This window comes from Photinus pyralis, unplaced genomic scaffold, assembly GCF_008802855.1.
Source record: "Photinus pyralis isolate 1611_PpyrPB1 unplaced genomic scaffold, Ppyr1.3 Ppyr1.4_LG1, whole genome shotgun sequence".
In the NCBI taxonomy this organism is placed as follows: domain Eukaryota; kingdom Metazoa; phylum Arthropoda; class Insecta; order Coleoptera; family Lampyridae; genus Photinus; species Photinus pyralis.
Window position 1 is genome coordinate 30,485,083 of NW_022170249.1, and position 16,212 is coordinate 30,501,294.

General features: G+C 37.3%; 2 protein-coding genes across 3 annotated transcripts; one reads left to right on the plus strand and one right to left on the minus strand.

Annotated features, from left to right (window-relative positions):
• Nucleotides 1-2,016: 2,016 nt before the first annotated feature.
• LOC116179458 (probable pterin-4-alpha-carbinolamine dehydratase) lies at nucleotides 2,017-3,014 on the plus strand. The gene is made up of 3 exons (XM_031499253.1): nucleotides 2,017-2,369; nucleotides 2,556-2,684; nucleotides 2,736-3,014. Exons 1-3 carry the CDS (start codon nucleotides 2,235-2,237, stop codon nucleotides 2,916-2,918), a joined length of 447 nt encoding a protein of 148 aa, XP_031355113.1. The 5' UTR covers nucleotides 2,017-2,234; the 3' UTR covers nucleotides 2,919-3,014.
• Nucleotides 3,015-7,626: 4,612 nt separating this feature from the next.
• Nucleotides 7,627-16,126, minus strand: LOC116168447 (L-threonine ammonia-lyase). Of its 2 annotated transcripts, none has more exons than XM_031484285.1 (9): nucleotides 15,936-16,126; nucleotides 12,053-12,178; nucleotides 10,050-10,120; nucleotides 9,711-9,998; nucleotides 8,938-9,100; nucleotides 8,315-8,470; nucleotides 8,128-8,264; nucleotides 7,851-8,076; nucleotides 7,627-7,803 (listed from the first exon to the last, which is right to left on the minus strand). In XM_031484285.1, the coding sequence occupies exons 1-9, from the start codon at nucleotides 15,972-15,974 to the stop codon at nucleotides 7,672-7,674; spliced, it is 1,338 nt and encodes a 445-aa protein (XP_031340145.1). In that variant the 5' UTR covers nucleotides 15,975-16,126; the 3' UTR covers nucleotides 7,627-7,671. The 2 variants fall into 2 exon arrangements, with proteins under 2 accessions (XP_031340145.1, XP_031340154.1); XM_031484294.1 differs by lacking the exon at nucleotides 15,936-16,126 and adding an exon at nucleotides 15,692-15,888.
• Nucleotides 16,127-16,212: the final 86 nt, after the last annotated feature.

Below are 16,212 nucleotides of genomic sequence, written 5' to 3' on the forward strand. Positions count from 1 at the left end.
GCTCTCGCTCTTCTCTTCTCTCTCTCTCATCTCTCTCTCTCTTCTCTCTCTTCTCTCTCCTCTCATCTTCTCCTCTCTCTCTCTCTCGTCTCTCTCTCCCTCTCTCTCTGCGTCTCCTCTCTCTCTCTCTCTCTCTCTCTCTCTCTCTTCTTCTCTCTCTCTCTCTCATGCTCTCTCTCTCTCTTCTCGCTCTCATTCTTCTCTCTCCTCCTTCTCGCCTCTCTTCCTCTCTCTCCTCTCTCTCCTCTCTCTACCTCTCTCTCCTCTCTCTCCTCGTCTTCTCCTCTCTCCTCTCTTCCTCTCTCTCTCTCTCTCCTCTCTCTCCTCTCTCTCCTCTTCTACCCTTCTCCCTCTCCGTCTCTCTCCCTCTTCTCTCCCTCTCTCTCCTCTCTCTCCTCTTCTCTCCTCTCTCTCCTCTCCTCTCCTCTCTCTCCTCTCTCTCCTCTCTCTTCCTCTCTCTCCTCTCTCCTTCCTCTCTCCCTCTCTCTTCCTCTCTCTCCCTCCTCTCTCCTCTCTCTCATCTCTCTTCCCTCCTCTCTCCTCCCTTCTCTCCTCTCCGTGCGCTCGCTCCCTCTCTCTCCTCTCTCTCCTTCTCTCTTCCTCTTCTGCCTCTCTCTCCTCTCTCTGCCTCTCTCTCCCTCTCTCCTCTCTCTCCTCTCTCCTCTCTCCTCCCATCTACTCTCTCTGCTCTCTTCTCCTCTCTCTCTCTCTCCCTCTCTCTCCTTCTCTCCTCTACTCTCATCTCTCTCTCTCTCTCTCTCTCTCTCTCGCTCTCTCTCTCTCTCTCTCCTCTCTCTCTCTCTCTCCTCTTCTCTCTCTCTCTCTCTGCTCTCTCTCCTCTCTCTCTCTCTCCTCTCTCTCTCTCTCTCTCTCTCTCTCTCTCTCTCTCCTCTCTCTCTCTTCTCTCTCTCTCTAATCTCTCTCCTTCTCTTCTCTCTCTCTCTCTCCCTCTCTCCTCTCTCTTCTCTCTCTCTCTCCTCTCTCTCTCTCTCTTCTCTCCTCTCCTCTCTTCTCTCGGCTCTCTCCTCTCTCTCTCTCTCTCTCTCTCTCTCTCTCTCTCTTGCGTAATTAAGTTTATGTTTTGATTGATTACATGCGGTCTCTTGAGCAGAAGTAATATTCATATATAAGTTTTTATCGTACTGACTTGTTTGTAAACTAAACTAACTCTTCGGTTTAGAATCTATGTGTGATATGCGATTCAATGACTTCCACATACCTACCCGCTTACCTGGCCCATAATTCCCAGAACTTGTATTTCACCTATATGTTACCTTTTGAAGCCTACATGTTACTTTTTTTTGTTGTTGTTATAATCTTATGTTATACTTCCCCATCATTACAAACAATTACTTTTGCTACATAATTTAATTGTAATTGGACGGCTAGTTTTTTCTTGACAAGTTCTTTTATTCTCAGCCTATTTTTATTTTTATTCAGTGAACTACCATTTTCAAACTCAATTTTTGCAAAATTTCAAAAAAGTATCAAATTTCAAAATCTCCATAAATAAAAAAGTTGACATTGCGCAGTGTGTTCATGCGCACGTCTGATTGTTACTATGTGCGATATGCTTGTGTTGTGTGTACTAGAAGCATAGTTAAAATTTCAAAATGGTTGAGGTACCAGAGCTATTAGCTACCGAATGCAAACAGAACGAACTAAAAACTGTAGGAGTAGTTTAAGGCATCGGACATTTATTACATGTCACTCAATACTAAACTCGAGCAGTTTAGGAATATTCACTAATTTTCCTTTTTTTTCTTAATTTTTCATACAGAATCACCTCTTTAAATATTCGCATATTAGGAAAACCCTGTCTTCTTTATCCCTGATTGTGTGCAGACTTGGTGCAGACATACAATCTTGAACTCTAAAGAGTTCACTGTATGTCTATGCATACAATACGTCTATAGTGGACCGATTAGGCAAATCCAATACCATGGGCAAATCATATAACTTGCGGCCTGCGGGGGGGCGTGGCGTGTATTTCGTTAGGTGGAGGGGAGTGTAAACAAATGAGCTGAAGATGAGTGTGCTGGCACTTGCACTTTGCAGAATCTAAATCTTGACTTTAGATAAGGTTATGGTTATCGATATCTTCACAATCTTTTTTCTATATATTCCCTATATTTTACTTAATTCTTTTTATTTTTGTTGCTTGAATTGTAATTGACGAACGACCTTGTTTTGTCACTGAACTAGAACTTGGACAATCGCGTAAATAAAAAAAAATGAGTTTGTATGCGACCAGACTGGTAGCCGTAAGGTCATCAATAACCGGAATTGGTCTAGAAAGTACGCAGATACCAAGGAATTTCCACATAACCTCCGCCCAGTTAACTACCACAAAACCAAAGCAAAAAATGGTAAGTTTTCACTTCTCCTTTGCCTACAATTATTTAATTAATGCAGTTTAAAGATAATTTTGATGAACAACATTTGGCAAATCATCTAACTTTCACTTGTTGCTAACTTGCCTATCTTTAATCCATATTGTAAACTTCAACTGTTTTCTTACAAGCCTAAAGTTAATACGAAATGTTAATTTTCAGCCACTTAGTCCTAAACTTATCGGTGAAGAACGTGATCAACAACTGAAACCTTTATTGCTAACAGGTTGGTCTGTAGTTAAGGATCGGGATGCAATCCACAAAGAATATCTGTTTAAAAATTTCAACGAGGTTTGATTTTGTAAGCGATCTTTAAAGTTATTTTAATCATTTGTCTTTCAGGCGTTTGGCTTTATGAGCAGAGTTGCTTTGTTAGCAGAAAAAATGGATCATCATCCTGAATGGTTTAACGTGTATAATAAGGTGCAGGTAACGTTAGCTTCACACGATGTCAGTGGTATCAGTTCTCGGGATGTAAAAATGGCTAACTTTATGGAAACTGTCTTCTCGTCATATAGCAAGTAATTATTTCTTCTCACCCTGCAAATTGATGTGGTCCAATTGATATGATTTTGATATTAAGTTTATGTACTTAAAAATTATATACGGATGTTGTAACTAGTTTTTTATTTATTAACTACATTAGATACAGTTGGCATATTATAGTTACTGTTTGAGGTCAGAGAAGGTATTCTAGTTTAGTCAATGTACCTACTACGATCTTGGGGTCTATTGTACCCTCTAGCTTTATTTTCACTCCCTTAAAGTGTCTATGTGTATGAAAAAACATTTCCAACATTTTCCTGGGAGAAACATTTTAAAAGATTTCTGGGTTGATCTTCCTTTTCTGTAGAGGTGTTTCTCTCCGCGCACCTTAACACAGAAGCACATTTGGTGCAGGTGTTCATTCTATAGTGCCCTGTTTATATGGACCTGTCAATATGAATAAATCATTTCTACCTGAGTTGCAGTAGGTGTTCAGCCCTTTGGGCAGAGTCGTTCTTAGGGTGGAGCGGCAGCTCCAGGCCTCGCGCTGTGAGTCCTTACTCTTGGTTGAATGAAAATAATATAACAATGTACAGTGTACAGACAGTACAGATATACATGCCTAAAATACAGGGTGATTCCTATAGTACCTGCCACCGTTTGAGAGCGTGTAGGTGGTGCGTAGGGGAGTATTTTGATATAGGACACTTGGGGTCGGAAATCTATAATAAGGGTGCCAGAGCCAAATTTACCTTCTGGAATTTCGCGCCTGTAGGTAGGCAACCCAACCGGCCGGCGGTGCACACGGAGCGATCTCAGGCGGCGATGTGTGGCTGACACTTGATCAGAATTTTGTTTAAACCCACGAAATCCCGTCTGCAACGACGCGTATCAAGTGAATAAACACTATGGCAATAGTATAATAATAGTTGGCTAGATGTAGGAAGTGCATTGAGAACAACGGTGGCCACGTTGAACACTTGTAAACGTTATTGCTTTTGACTGTCGTTTTCCCTCCTTCCCTCCCATGTCGCTTCCTCGCGCTAACTCGCTCTGCATCGCTCCGCGCGAAACGTCGGTCGGTTGGGTTGCCTACATACAGGCGTGAAATTCCAGAAGATAAATTTGGTTCTGGCGCCCTTATTTTAGATTTCCGACCCCAAGTGTCCTATATCAAAATACTCCCCTAGGCACCCCCTATACGCTCCCAAACGGTGGCAGGTACTATAGGAATCACCCTGTATATGTCTGATTACCCACAGGTGCATTTTTCGTACAATGCTTGACAGCTTGACCCGGTGAGACCCATTTTGACCCAGCGTTACCTGGTGACCCAGTAATTAAATTATTGTTAGGTATCCGCCTTTGTGCCAAAATGGTAATTTTTATTCAAATTTATAGCATTAGGTTTGCATTGGTATACATACAGTGAATTTTTTTTAATGCGAACATAGGAGTTTGCATGCAATGTAATTTCCCTATGTTCGATTTTTAAAAAAACCTACGAGTAAAAAATAAGAGGAGGGAATATAATGGTGGTGGGAAATAGCATAACACGCGACGGAAATCGTCAAAATATCACTTCCTTTGCGCTGGTTATGTCGACTTGACTTATCATAAAACAGAACAGACGGTGTCAGTTTTGTTTTACTACACCACTGCCAATAATATCGCGTTTCTCCCCACTCTTCTCGCAATTTTATCACTTCCTTTTTGTCCATTTCCGTCAAGTCCCCTTTTAATGCAAGGTTCTCTCCTTTTATTTTTTACTCGTAGAAAAAAACACATCAATCTATTGAGTAGTTCAAATGAGTAGTAGATACAATTGACAGCTGTCATATTTTTAAAAATACCGCCGTCCAATTTAATTACGAAATCGGTTAGGTTATTGCTTATGCTCAAGGAGGACACTTCGAACATTTATTGTAATTGTTTTCGGTATTTATTTTCTTATTTTCTTCATTTATGTATTGAATAGATCAAATTAGTACAATACCAGGTGCAGATGACCTACAAATAATTGAAGGTTGGTTCACAATGAATTGTGATGTCAGGGCGTGCCATGTGAAGTCAAGTTTTCGTAAGTTTAAGAAAAATGTATCCTAAAGTTGCTTGGCCTCACATGGCTTATTTAAAAAAATCTTACCGATCGCTCTTCATCATAACGACTATAGAGTTGCTGTTCATAGTCACACAATTTGCGCGATTTGGGAATGTGTCCACTGTGAAAGAACATTACACCCTACAAACAGGATCAAGCTAATCTGGTAATAATAATTACTCTCATATACAAATAATTTTGTTCCGCGAAATTCCGGGTTAATGTGCGGAGATTCAGAATTTCCATTCCATTCCGCTCCGTTCCATTCCATTCCGCGATAGTGTGCGTCCTGCTTTAGTCTCCTGGCGAGGATTCGGGTGGGATGGGGCGTACAGCATCGCGTATTGTCGTGTTTGCTTCGGTGTTTCTTTGTCGCTGCCTTGATATAAACACTACAGCAGGTATAATTACACGAATATTGGTAAATCCTTTTTTTTTTAAATTTTGTGTATTTGGCATAGTATAATAGTTTGCCAAATTTAAACTATCTACCTATCTCTTACTTTACAGTTTCCGAGATCCTTATCATGGTGGCCCCCGACTTTGAATCAACCTATATAGGTCCGCAAAACCCTGATAAACATTGGTTATTTTGTCCAAATGTCCTATCTACAATAATATCCCCTCGTAGTTCCTTTGCAATGGAGATGGCAAGGAAAAGAAAAGTGGTGTCTGGTCCAATACAGGATTCTGTAAACAGTAAAAGTTTTGTGAACCGAAAAGTCCTATCAGCATTTTATGCATAAAAAATTTAAAAACCCTCAATTTTTATTTGCGAGTAAAATAAACCCAAAATAAGTTATTGAAAAGCTGTGTTTTTAGTCCGAATTTGAAACGCTTCAGTCTAAATACGTCACAAACCTACAACCAATCACGTAGAAGGGAGCCGGCAACCTTGTGCGAGGGTCTGACGTTTGTCGGATTTGACGTTTTAAGAGGCATGTTTAACCACACCGTCTATAATTATATAATTATAATATATATAATTATAGACGGCTGTGGTTTAACTGCATCTAATGCGAAAGTGAACGACAAGTGACAAGTGCCTGTGACAGGTGACGCAATTTACAAATGACATTCTCCTGCTATATTGCCAATTCGTTATGTCATCTGATTGGTCGGGCTTATTACGTCACAGAGCCCGCCACAATCATACCGTTTTGAATAAACCCTTAAAACCGCACATGTTCAGTATTTTTTGCTAATCAGCCTCTATTTTTAAATAAACTTTTACTATCCAAAAAAATGTTTTATTCCTTTATGGTTTCAAATACACGCTTATTCAATTAGAACTACGACTGTAAACCCCCATTTCCGCGTAAAACCATTTCACTGTTTCAATTTTCTCGGATAATGAATACATTTTTATTTTATTTAACAAATTTTAAACCAATTTTCTATTACAAGCAATAAATATTAAACCTCTCGCCAGGAAAGATTGCCGGTCAGAGAACACTTGATCCCGCGGTCTACAATCTATGTTTTTCTAAAGATGTGAGCGACTTCCGGGAGAGTATCGTGTTAATGTTGAACAAAAAGGCTTTTCGTTTAACATTGGCACGATCCTATTCCGGAAGTCGCTCGGATCTTAAGAAAAACATAGATTAATTGTAGATCGACACAAGGTGTGCTGTGACCGGCAATCTTTCCTGGCGAGAGTTATATATCAAAAATAACAGAAAGTTTACTTTTTGTTTTAGAAAATTCCATCGCATCGCAGATTATTGAAAAAGATGCGGGTTTTATTTTTCCCATTTTCAGTCTTTATTATGACGGTTGATTGGCGTAAAAAATTATGTTCTACAAAAAACCTTAATACATGTTTGCACTAAAATAATTTGGGGGGCAATAATCGCATGTTATGAATTTTACATTGAAATCCCTATGATGCGTTACGCAAGTCACCACCCTGTATATATGCCGCAAAACGTCCGTCGTTTCGACATTAAAGTTAGATGGCTCTGTTTACATTCTTTTTCCCCAGGAGTTGCAACTGTAATTATAGAGCAATGAAGGTATTCTTTATTCATTGTTATAGAGTAACGGCGCGTTTAGACTTAGACGTAGCCAGTAGCTGGCGCTAGTCGCACTGGCCCGCCAATTCTTGGCTGGCGCCCGCGCTGAACCTATGGAGGAGTCCGGCAATTGTGAGTTTTTATTGCAGTTTTTATATATGCGCCGCACGCATCGAATGTTCCATAAGCATTCCTGCTCTCTGTATAGCTAACGAGCTTAGAAGTTTCTTTCTCACTATATTTACGTGCCTATGAAAACACAAAATTGTTATGACAGCGACTGACGCCAACCTGTTCAGACTTTGCCTGCAACACTGGCGCGGGTATACGGGGTTGGCAGCTACAACTGGCGAGTGGCGAGAAAAATAGACGCGCTCTCTATTCGTTCCAGCGATGGCGGCTAGTGCTGGACTCAGGACTGGCACGAAAAAGTATTTACACGATGCCAGTGCGACTGGCGCCAGTTACTGGATACTGGTAGTACCACAGCTTATGTGGTAGTACTATAGGATAATAGACTATTCGTTAGGGCGAAGGAAGATGATTCAAAACCGCGGAAGTCGGTACCTTCTCTCTCTCTCTCACGCGGTGAATTTCACAATGGTTCCGAATAAAAAAAAAACTAAGAAAATAAAAACTGTAGGTATTATATATTTTTGCAAAGAACAACAAATAGTTAATCATTTCCCGAAATACCTGGGTAAACATGAGGAAAGTCAACGAATTCCACCCTTTTGTAATTGTTTTTTAGCAATTCTCTTAACTGAGAAGTATGTTCTGAATCCCTCGTTTCACACACAACCGTTATCTAAAACTGCAAATTACCAAATCTGTAACAAAATCATGACGACTTACCTCCACACTAAAAACATCAGTTGCAACCCAAGCTCTTTCATGAAGTATGTCCTTAATCGAAACTCCAAAACCGGCAAGCAGTTTACAAAATTCCGCAATACCTCCCGGACGATCGCTGACAGTTGCGACAATCTTCACTAATCTTCCATCCGCTGCCAAACCACGTTCTAAGCATCTTCCCAGTATTGTTGTGTCAATATTTCCACCGCACAAGTTCAGTACAACCCTGCAAAATTAATATAAATTCCATTCACTTCGCACGACGCATTATAGGTACCTTTTTCCACGAAGCTCATTTAATTGTCCCGCAAGTATTGCGGCCAAACCAACGGCACCGGCACCCTCTACAACGCATTTTTCGTATTCGATTAGCCGTAAAATGGCAATGGCTATCCATTCTTCTCGTACCACAACCTAAGAGCACTGTACTTTGAAAAGTGTAAAGTTTTTATTTATTTTCTTACCAATTTGTCAATAAGAGATCGTGCAGTCTCAAAAGCGTTGTATCCGACCTGAGGAACCGCTAAACCGTCCGAAAGGGTTGATTCTATATTTACGTAAACTGGTTTTCCAGCTTCCACTGCTTTAGAGAAGCTGGCACACCTTTCAGATTCCACCCCCTAAAATGTGTACGGCTTCAATAACATATTCAAATTAAGTAAGAATGTGAATAAAAATAATTATTCATCCATGGCTCATCTTTTTGAAGTATGCATTGTAAATTTATGCTTGTCCAAAAGCGCGTATTCATATAGCGAACGAATTCGGCCGAATGGACTCGTTCGGCTAATGTGTATCTACCTTACCTACAATCAATCATAAGCGAACGAATGTGTTATCATTCTTTAGTTTTCGCTCACAAGGCACATGAAAGAAAAGTAGCCATGAATTCATTCGGTATGTTAACGTCGAACGAATTCGTTCGCTATATGAAAAGCTGAAGTTATATGAAAATTATGCCGTCGAGGCATAGTATTGTATTTATTTAGCTAGGTACACCTATTGTCGTTCCGATTTTGTTAATAAGAGTATATAACTACAATAGTATTTTAACGACGTATAATAAAATACATATGTATTCACTTACGATTATTTTAATATTTGGGTAAAGCGTTTTAATTGCTAAAGCTGCTCCGGCTATTAGACCACCTCCTCCAATTGGTATCACAACTGCATCAATATTCTCTACTTGCTCAACAATTTCTAAGCCTATGGTACCTTGACCAGCCATGATGTCCGGATGATCGTAGCTGTACATATAATATAATAATAAAATAATATAATATAATTATGCATGATACATACATACAGATGGCGACACTGATTAGTAGGTATTTATGTAAAAAATAATGAATTATTTTATTAGGAGTCGGGCCGGGGCCAAATACTTTTTTTAAAATATTTAAATATTAAATGAAATAGTAAGTATTTAATTATCATATATTTTAAAAAGTATTTAACTACTTTGCAAAGCATTTAATATTGATATCCTTCACGAGCAGTTAAAGTATTCAAGTACCCCAAAAGTATTTGACAAGTCCATAAGTATTTAAATACTCTAGAATCATTAAAATACTTCTAAAAGTATTTACGCTTTCAAATGCAAATACAATATGAAGAAAGGTTTACATATAAAGTATTTAAATACTAAAAGGTATTTAAACACTTCAAATACTCCTCAGCTTTGTTAGGAGTACTCAAGAGATTGGATAAGGCGGTACGTAATTTCGTATTCCTAAGTGAAAGAAATACGAAATCGCTGACGGCTAACCAAACGCGTATAGGTACCTATATCTGATGAAACCGGATATTTTTAAAAATGAAACTACTCTATGGCAAATCCGAAAAATGCCTACCTACCCATTAATGTATGTGTATCCTTGTTTCTTGGCGAGTTTTAAGGCTACCTTCTTCGCTTCACCCATATCTTTACCTTTCACAATCACATTCGCATTGAATTTTCGACACTGCGATATTTTCATGATTGGGGCCACTACCGGCATGACTACAGTGACTGGTATGCCCAGTTTAAATCCGTGGTAACATAATGCAAGTGCGTGATTTCCTAAAGATGCCGATATAACTCCCGCTTTCTTTTTGGCTTGATCCAACATTAGTAGTGCGTAACGAGCCCCTCTATCCTTAAAGCTAATTTTTGATTAGTCATCAATCGCAGTAAGTGAAAAACCGAGTGTATACCTTCCTGTATATTGTAGATAATCTTTTTTGAAGAACATGTCGATGCCTGTGGTGTCCGATAATTGTGACCTCTGAAAATCAAAGAAAACGGAAATATTATATAATATTCAGTCTGTTTCAAATTAAGTCGGCACTATTGCTAACGTTCTTAGTTGTAGAGTTGCAAAGAAGGTTAAATTACCAAAACTGTGTATTTTTGAGTTCAAATCTGCGATTATGAAGACAAAATAACATCGCATTTTTCATCAGATAATATCAAAAATGTAACTTTTTTATATGGAACACCCTGTATATTATTACAAGTTCTTAATGCACCATACCCAAAATACTTAAAATAACCAAACTCTTTCAACTATTTTCGTTTCGATCTAGTTATGTGAAAAATGCGATGTGCTTTTGTTTTTTTAAATGCAGATTTGGATTCAATAGGAGAAATACACAATTTCCATAATGTGACCGTATTCTTAACATTACAACTAAGAAAGTTAGCAATACTGCCGATTTAATTTGAAACAGACTGTATAGGTATAGGCAAGACAGCAATAGCGGTTATTACATACATTAGAATTTGGTTGTTTGATAGTATGGGTTGGTACAATTTTGATCCCCTTTAGTTACCAATTCAATTTGGTAGGACGGTTAAAATTCGCCCTTTATATGGGGTCTTCTATTGAACAAAATTAGTATGTTAACCGTTTTCTTGGTTTCACTATTGTACCTACTCTTGTGAAAGAAAATGCTACGTACTTGCGAATTTTACTCGATTTATAGTTCTAATAAATTAAACAAATATAGCAAACGAGCTCCTGGGTATGGCTATAGCATGTGCAAAACCAAATTTTAAACCTGATGTTAGTTTTGCTTTTATTTAAAGTGTATATGTATGAAATTTCATTTGAATGCCTCCATAAATAAGCTGCGCATGCGCAAAACCAAATTTTGAAACTGATGTTAAATTTTCTTTTATTCCAAGTGGTTATGTACCAAATTTCATTTAAATCCCCCTATAAATCAGAAAGTTATCACTGCGCATGCGCAAAACCAAATTTTGAAACTGGCGTTAAATTTACTTTTATTCCAAGTGGCTATGTATCAAATTTTATTTAAATCCCTCCATAAATAAGAAAGTTGGCACTGCGCATGCACGAAACCAAATTTTGAAACTGGCGTTAAATTTGCTTTTATTCCAAGTGGTTATGTACCAAATTTCATTTAAATCCCCCTATAAATCAGAAAGTTGGCACTGCGCATGCGCAAAACGAAATTTTGAAACTGGCGTAAAATTTGGTTTTATTCCAAGTGCCTATGTATCAACTTTATTTAATTGCCTCCATAAATAAGGAAGTTGGCAATGCGCAAAACCAAATTTTGAAACTGGCGTTAAATTTTCTTTTATTCCAAGTGGCTATGTATCAAATTTTATTTAAATCCCTCTATAAATAAGAAAGTTGGCACTGCGCATGCGCAAAACCAAATTTTGAAACTGGCGTTAAATTTGCTTTTATTCCAAGTGGCTATGTATCAAATTTCATTTAAATACCTTCATAAATAAGAAAGTTTGCAATTCGGTCTGTAAATGGTCGAGATGCGCAAAGGGCACTGTGAATGCTGATCGATTAGGTTCAACTTTTGGAATTGTGTTTTATATGGCTAAAGCTATGCGCATATTGAATTTCATGCAATTCGGTTCATAACTAACGGAGATGTCAAAAGGGCCTACTTTATTTTTTGGGCTACATTGCCAATTCACGAACTCCGATCTACAAATTTGATAAAGAATCCACCTGCAAAATTTGATCGTAATCGGTCCATTCGTTTATGAGTTATCGTGCTAACGGACGGACGGACGGACAGACACAACAAAATTATAAACTCGCTAGGAGCTCGTTAATAATAAGAAAGTTGGCAATAGTGCTGGTTTTAGTTGGACCACACTGCACAATTATAACTTTTAGTGCTAATTCTATTACAATAGTACCTGTACCTAAATTGTAGACACTTACATCACATGGTGTACGGATTACGCCAGACTTTATTTTGAATGCTGCTGATGTTATGTCTTCGAATGTAATTTTAAGCGGCCTTTCGGGATCACAAAACGGATCTTGAATGATTTCATCATCGGAGTCCTGCAAAAATAAATTTAGTACTTGCATTAGATTAGCAGCTATTTTGTGGCGTATGTGATAAAGTTTACGTGGTGGAGGACGCGTTCGTGAAATGTAGACAGGGGTATTACGCGCGTAGCCGCAAGGCATTACGGTTGCTTACGCGTTAGAGTGTTAGACCATGCGATCATCGTGTCGGGCGGTCAAAAAAAAGTAATTAATCGACCGCCGGCAAATGTATAGCGAGGTAGTGTGGTATTTTGCATCATAGTTAATCCGCGGGGTGATTAGATTCAAGTGGTGAATCAGTTGACACAATGGGAAATCCGATGTAAAACGGCCGGGCGCGTCGGCAAGAGAAGAAACCATCTAAATTGACCATAGCTTCACCTATCGTCAATTGCGTAAAAAAAAATTAAATCGTTGGTAGAGATATAAAAAGTTCAATAAGTCCGATGATTTTTTTGCGTGCAGAGTGTTTTTGTGTCGCTGAAGAGAGCAGTAAACAGCACGTGATTAAGTTGAATGCTTATGAATGTCGATGTCTTTAATACCTATCGTAAAATAAGGTAAACGCATTTTTCTTGTATTTGTATATTCAACCCATTACCGTGCATTTAGGGGTAAAAAGAACTAAACTATTGTCATTTAAATAGTAAAAGAGAAACCTTTAAAGAATCGGTGCCTTCATATTGTCGAAATGTGTATTTTTGTTAGAACCTACCTAGAAGGGATTTTTGTTGCAATGAACTGTGATTTTTAACTACCGAAGACCTCATAGTTGGGTTCAGAATTTTCTAGTTTTAAGATTAAGACTTGCCATTTTAAAGAAGGAATTGGAATTGTTATACCGTTTATGAAAGGGATTAAGTAAGATAAAGAAGTGACCACTTAGGCGGAGCACAACTCGTTGACGGAATCCTGAGTTAAAGGTCAATTTTGTAAACAAAAGTATTTTTTTTAAATTTTATTATATGGAATTATTTTTGCACTCACGCTATTTGCTAAAATATATTTTATAATTCTATGCCATAATAAGTACCTACGTACTAACATGTCTATTACATCTACTACTTTTTATTATACCGTTGCTACTACTAAAAGTATATAGTCCATAAATTTTCATTTAAGATGGTCTGCGCATGCGCAAACTCAATTTTTATCTGCATGATCAATTCTTTAAATATACATCCGAATACAATTAATATTACAACAAATACCTATCTTAACAAATATAACACAATTGAAATGTACGTGTACAACAAAAACGTTTTCGAGAATTATTCCCCTTTTCGCTTGCGTCTTAACACCTAATAATTTCAAACAAGTTAAAAAGTAATCGTAAACGATTTACAAAAAGAAAATCCGGCCACAAAATATGAAAGATAGCGTTGGCACTGCGCATGCGCAAAATAAAATTTTAAAACTGGCGTTAGATTTTCCTTTATTCCAAGCGCCTATGCAACAAATTTCATTTAAATGCTTCCATAAATAAAAAAGTTGGCACTGCGCATGCGCAAAACCAATCTTTGAAACTGGCGTTTGATGCGAAAAGGGCACTGTGAATTTTGAATCGATTGGACTCAACTTTTGGCATTGCGTATTATATGGCTAAAGCTATGCCCATATTGAGTTTCATGCAATTCCACGGAGATGTCAAAGTGATCGGACATTTCTAAACAAAGTTATCGTTCACACGGACAGACAGACAAAGGAACAGACAGACAGACCAACAGACATACGACAGACACCAATACTCTCTAGGATCGTTAATAAACGGCAAAAGTGTAAAATTATGAAACATGTAAAAAACTGTTTTTTGGTTTTTTAACAAAAACTTTGTTAGTAATAAACGCAGAAAAAATTCCTTCCTTGGCGCAAGCCTCGACACCATAACGAACCAAATAGCCAAAAAAGTAGAACAAGATGATAACTTTATCGAAATCGATCGCCTAAAGAAAATCAATAAATAAATTTTACTTGAGTACACGAAAATATTTTCTTACCACTTTAACAATTCATAGAAAAAAGTAGAACAATCAGCTCTTAAGATAAAGAACTAGTAGCGTCTCAACGAACGAGCGGACGGACGGACGGACAAAGTGGCCACAATAGCGCATTTTTTTAATTTTTGTTGAAATGCGCTAAAAATGAGGTGTGAGAGTGCCGTATGTCCTATCTCGGTTAAGACTGCAGTGTATCTCACCTGTTTTTAAAGATAGAAACTTATGGGATTTTCGCGACCCTGTGTCTACTTTTTTATGAAACTAGCACAAACATAATCAATCTAGCCACGTTTTTTTCTGAAATACAGGGTGAAAACGAAAAGTTTTACTGGTATGTTATCATATCTTACTACGCAGTAAGATAGAAAACATGTAAAAACTGCCTGTTTTAAATATTTTTACGTAGAGTGGCGTAGTCAACACAAATTTTTGGAGCACCGTTTCTGAGATTATAGCCAAAGTTGGTATTTTTTAATGCAACACCCTGTATATCTTAATGTCAATTTTTTGTATTCTTTTGCCTGATTGCATTGATCACAATCTATATTTTGTTGATAATATTTAATATATATCCGAAATGATATCATATTTGTTCTAATTTTTGAAATGAAATGTTTCACATCACAGTCAGCCATTTTTATTAATTGACGGCTACCTTATTTACCCTGGATAAAATAAACAAAACAAAATCTCCATCTCTATGGCCTACCATTTAAAAGCCATAAAAGGTAACCTTTTTGATTTTGATTCTGGGCTAAAATTTTAAAAATGTAGCTTTGATACATCAATGTAGTCCGAAAAAGAATGCAAAAAAAAAGATATAGTCGCGAAAACCGCAAGTTTAAAAACAGCTGCGATTCTCTGCGGTCTGAACCAAAATAAGACGCATGGTGTAGTGATCACAAAACCGTCGAACATATACGTACGGATGGATTTTACGCAGATATTAAGCGGTACTTCTCATAAAAATATGCTATCAATTTGCGCACCTATCCTTTTATGCATGAATTTGGAAATCAAATATGTAGCCCTGTAAGCTTAAATTGAGGCAACCGTACCTATAATGGTGAAAAAAGAGTGGAAAGTAGTAATGAAGAAGGTGGCAAAGTAAAAAAACACTAAGTTCGTTTATCCTGAGTGAACTACATACTATTACATAGGTATTAATAAAAACTAAAAGTAAATCTTACAATTTCGACCTGATGATGTCCTTGGATAAGATACAGAAACACCGTGACGTCTCATTTGTGATGTGGTTTTTCCAAATTCAACGTTGTTTTCAATTTTGTTTAGGAATTTCAATTTTAAAATTCATTTACCAATACCTAATAAATTATATAGTTATTAACAGTAGGCACCTACCGAGGTACCTACTCATTTAAAATAAGCACTACTAGTAGACAAAGATGTTGGCACCTACATCTAAGTTAATAAAAGTTAATAAATCGTATTTAAAATATGTAAATACATATTTTTCATACATTGGGGAGGGGCAGGTTTTAAATTAGAGGAAATGTAGGTAACTTACCAAAGTTAATGCCGCAAATTCCATTTTACGAATAAAGTAAAGAAGGGTACATCAACACGCAAGGTTATTTTGTATAGTAAGTATAAAAATAATTTAAGAATTGAGAATCTTATCAACGCTGACCGAATTGCTAAATAAGATGAAGGTCACAACATTTCTTAAGATACTATGAGGAGTAATTGCGCACTGTATCCAAAAATGTTAGCTCGGCACTGAGGTAAAAAAAAAGAAACAGTTTACTTACTTGCTCTTCAGAACTGTGACGAAAAGTTAATTCCTCCATTATCTACGTCAAATATAAATAGATAGATACTGAATAGATACTTTGTCAATATCAGTTTTATCAACTTTGACCTTAGAGAAATTGAATAGACCGAATAATGAAAGCGAAATGTATTCAAGTTAACTAATTTGTTTGAAATGGACGAGTATAATGTAGAAACAGATTTCTACATGATGATTTTGGATTGGCAATTTACTGATAAAGCCAACGCAACATAAATGGTGATACCACGATTTTA